We start from the raw sequence: 4,475 nt of genomic DNA, 5'->3' as shown, positions 1-4,475 counted from the left end.
AATATGACACAAAAGTACAAGCAAAAGTATGCCAGAATATTTATTTTGATGAATATCATGATGTTTTTACTATAAAATATTTTTTAAATAAAAATAATGTACTTTTTAGTAGTAGTAGAGTTCCCTGTGAAAGAGTTTGTCCAGGCAAGTGTTGCCACCTTAGCTATTTCTGCCGCCAAGCAGTAATGTGAGCAGTACTGTGTTCCGGTTTTGAAGAGTAAGGGTGATGATTAATTATAGGCATTATAGGACATGTCAACTTATATCTCAAGGAAGTGCCCTTTAGGTCTTCGCGATTTGAAGCTTCACACGACTGGTTCGTCCCGTCACTTGGTGTCATAAAAAATGTCAACTGAGCTTCGGAACCAGTTAGTAGACCTTACGAATCTCTCTGTCGTCGCCTTAGAGTGAAAAGGTATACGAGATACCTCACGTTTTCACATGATTCGTTTTTACTGAATTTTGTTAGAGAAAATTTTATAAACCTCTTGCTCAAATATATTATTAAAGTAAGATAGTATCTGAAATAGATATAATTTAACTAATTAAAATGCTAACTACAAATATTATTGCGTTTATCAAATTTTTTACCATATTTTATCTTTGTCCTGAAAAATTACATATCACATACGAGATATTCACTCTAAGACGACGCTATGTGCTTGTTGCAGATCTTTGTTTCGGTTTTAAAGGCTTTTTCGCTGTAGCGCCACCGATAAGAAACATATTATGGCAGTTTTTTCTGCACTCAGTCAGGTTCTTTCTACCAGCGGCTGACAAGAGAGTATGTCGGAAATCAATTAGTTTTACTATGTATAGATAAATAAACGAGAGCATCCTAGTTATGCGTTGTGGTCGCCCGCGCTCCATACAAATTAGAGCTTAACTCTAGGTATTACAACCGAAATACATACTAATATACTTGTAAGCAACCGACGCTCATAATGCGCTAAAGTGCGTAACAACTCCAGGAATAGATAAGGTATTAGCTTTAGAAATTATATATTTTGTATTTGATTATTAAATGTACAGCCTCCAAATCGGTCGGATGTTGTAGTTAATTGTAGTTTCATTAAAAAAAAATCTTCAATCGCTCCTAAATACTTGACTACCTTTCACTCTCAAATTTAAAAATCCACAATTACCGTGTCAAACATTTATTACTCCATCTTTGTACCGCAATTCGTATAGCAACATGCTCTTTTGTATGGTGAAGTTAATATCCCCTTCAAGCATCCTTCGAGCAGGAGGATTAGAAAACTATCGCCCGCTTTCTATGAAGTCCCACACTAATAATTTGCTTGATGAGTTTTCGCTAAGCTCCTACAGATTAGTTTTCCGTGACTTTGATTTGAAATAATAATTAATTAATAAAAAGATGGAGGTTCTCAATTCGATTTTATGTATTTTTTTGTATGTAAGTTACGCGGTACCGATTAAATTTATGAACCGATTTTGAGGATTCTTTTTTGTTGGAAAGAGGGCATCCAGTAGTGGTCTCATTTAAATTTGAAGAAAATATTCCACCTCTTAGCGTCGTATTTCAGAACTCTACTCAATGCTCAAGTCAGGATTTGAGCAGTCTTGAGTATGATTTCAAGCACTGGAAATACGACTCTAATGGCAAGGACTTGAATATGATTTCTAGTGCTTTGAATCATACTCAAGTCCTGACTTGAGCATTGAGTAGAGTTCTGAAATACGACGCTAAGAGTGGCAAAGTAGCCCTATGTATCCTGTTTCGCGCACTTTACAGTAACCGATTCCAGTAAAACTTGGCAAATAGATGGAATTCGATTTAATTTCATAAAATGAATTTCATATTGTAAAGTAAAAAAATAACACAAAACTTTAAACGTAAATAAGCACAATAATAGCAGGTAAATCTATACAAAATTATTTGTTAGGATGAAGATTCTTCGAAATAATAAGCATCATTTTTCATTGAATCAGTGATTCTTGGTTTAAATTTTCGGTACAAATTGCAGTAAATCCTTTTAGCAACTACAGTAAGCTTTGTATTAACCTTTGAACTACTTTTCCAGTCATCATCTTTATAATGTTCAGGTAGACACCATTTCATGCCATCCTTGCCCATCCACCATTTTCTAAAGTTCTTTATAGCGGGTGCGTTCTTGGCGAAGTCAGTGTGAAGCGCCGCACATAAATCGCATAGAGGGTGATAATCCTTAGGTGACGCTTCTACACTGTAATGATTTGTCCATTTAAAATATTGTTCGTAGTCAGTTCGATTAATCACTGCTGAATAGATGATCAACGCTAAGTCGTAGGGGTTAAGGTCCTTTGCATTTACGTAGGAACCTGGGGGTAGGAATCTGAAAATATAGGAAAATACTTAGTGAGTAGGTACTATGTATGGACTGAAATGCTAAAGAAAGAAACATTTAATCGGTCATACACAATAACATTTTAAACATTATCAAGTAGTTTCAGCTACATATAATAATATAATAATCTCAGTAGAGATCGTACTAAAAAACTGATCTCAAAAGTCATTTATATAAAGTTTGCCACCTTTAGAGGTGAAATATTTTCTTCAAATCTAAATAGAATTACTGAGGTACCCTCTTTCCAACAAAAATAGAACCTTAAAAGTCGGTTCACAAATACCGGAGTTGTCGCGTAACATACATACAAAAAAACATATAGGCGAATTGAGAACCTTCTCCTTTTTTTGAAGTTAGTTAAAAATAAAATTAAATAAACTAAAATACACATTAGCAGCCTAAATTGCTGGTTTTCAGCTGGAGCCTGAGAGAAGAGAGATCGTTATAAATACTTAACAAATTAAATAAACTTTTTCGGTTTATTGTTTGTCGAATTTGTTTAATATTTTAGGTTTATTTTTTGTCTACATTTTTAAAACACAAACAGTAAGGCAGACGGATAGTTTATTTTTAACTTATTTGTAATTTTATGAATCGGTCATATATGGATAATCGTAGGTGCTTCCGCAGATACGTACCTAGAATAATTAGCTCCCCCATATACTATCGGGACTGCAAAATTTTCATATCCATATAAAACTTTCTCCGTCACGTAATCTTCAATTATTGAATTTTCATATGCCATGTAAAAGAGGTAGTTCTCTTTTATTAGTTTCGGGCAATCATTATCTGGGCACTTCTTATAAGAACATTCTCCGTACAAGTCAATTTTCAACGAAAAATACACTAATACTGTCTGTAAAATAAGCAAGTAATTTTCAATGAAACTCTTACTCGGGCATAATGTCACAATCCAAACGACTGCTTTAGTTTTTTTTGAAAGTATGCTTTTTAAAACTGGCTTGATCGTTGTCGATGTGTACAAGTAATTATCTTCCCAAATCACATCGAGACTCGGAGCTACGATACCTCCTGATTTATTCCTTATGGAAAAGTAGGTCCATGGTATGTGCGAGTCCAGCCTATAGGTGAGAGTCCAGTTGAAAAAATTGTCATTAAACTCATCGCAAACTGGTGCCATGCGCGATGACGTCAAAGAGGTGAAAATATAAATCTGACTTCTCGTTCGGACACTTGGTCTGAATTCGCGAGTCAAATTCTTTGGTGGAAAAATAATAGCATCGAAGTGAGAGGGGTGAGCGCTGTACGGAATCCTATTCATAAAAAACTCACATTCCTTAATAGGACAGTTAATTTTTGGAAACACACTTCTGTTTCGATACCATATCAAATAGAAGTCGTCCCATAAGAGTATATATTTTGTTTGGTCAGAATGCTTATTCCAAATGAGATTCTTGACTTTATTTACAGCCCTTGTAATCTCAAACATTAGGCTGAAAATATAATGTATGATACTGAAGCCTACTATAATGAGAAATATGTGTACGAATTTGCGCCTGGAACTTGGAAGTACAAAAAACTTCATATTGGGTACTCATTTATAGTAATTTAACATAAATATTGAAACTATTTAAACATGTAATTATTCTTGTTTCCACTAGGCTTGTGTCAGTGTCAGTTCACTGTGACGAGTCTTTTTTTCTTTAGGGTTAGGCACAGACATTGAGTATATAACCAAAAATAGAGACGAAATGTCAATTAATTTGTTTGAAAATCATTCTGCCAAATCATTACTGTGACAACTGCACTCCGATTGACCAGTCCGAATTCGAAATAATTGACGGGTGTCGTCAATTGTTTCACTTCAAATTCCATCCTCTAAGCTTCAAATCGACCAATTTAATTTGGCGTTGCTTTAATGGGCGAAAATCGAAAAATTACACATAATGTTTATTTACCGACTAAATCTGTTTTTTTTTGTAATTAGATGTTTTGCTGTTTTTCCCACACCACCGAATGGAACAGTTCCCCATAGTTAGACATATTATCTTTAATGCAATAAATACGGAATATTTTTGGAATATACGGAGACGTACACACAGGTCAGTTGTTGGCTCTGTACTATTTCAGTTTTCTAATTTGTGATTTCAGCGAAAACGAGAGTTG

The 4,475-nt window shown here is 34.4% G+C and overlaps 1 protein-coding gene across 2 annotated transcripts; it reads right to left on the bottom strand.

Annotated features, from left to right (window-relative positions):
* Nucleotides 1-1,880: 1,880 nt before the first annotated feature.
* Nucleotides 1,881-3,893, bottom strand: LOC113234912 (alpha-(1,3)-fucosyltransferase C-like). 2 transcript variants are annotated; one of them, XM_026470434.1, is made up of 3 exons: nt 3,642-3,893; nt 2,987-3,204; nt 1,881-2,336 (listed from the first exon to the last, which is right to left on the bottom strand). In XM_026470434.1, exons 2-3 carry the CDS (start codon nt 3,091-3,093, stop codon nt 1,904-1,906), a joined length of 540 nt encoding a protein of 179 aa, XP_026326219.1. In that variant the 5' UTR covers nt 3,094-3,204; nt 3,642-3,893; the 3' UTR covers nt 1,881-1,903. The 2 variants fall into 2 exon arrangements, with proteins under 2 accessions (XP_026326219.1, XP_026326218.1); XM_026470433.1 differs by lacking the exon at nt 3,642-3,893 and having other exon boundaries at nt 2,987-3,600.
* Between the last annotated feature and the right edge of the window lie 582 nt (nt 3,894-4,475).

Source organism: Hyposmocoma kahamanoa, unplaced genomic scaffold, assembly GCF_003589595.1.
Source record: "Hyposmocoma kahamanoa isolate Upper Pololo Valley unplaced genomic scaffold, ASM358959v1 86, whole genome shotgun sequence".
Lineage (NCBI taxonomy): Eukaryota > Metazoa > Arthropoda > Insecta > Lepidoptera > Cosmopterigidae > Hyposmocoma > Hyposmocoma kahamanoa.
The sequence above is the reverse complement of the archived record's forward strand: the minus strand, read 5'-3'. Positions and strand labels throughout refer to the sequence as shown.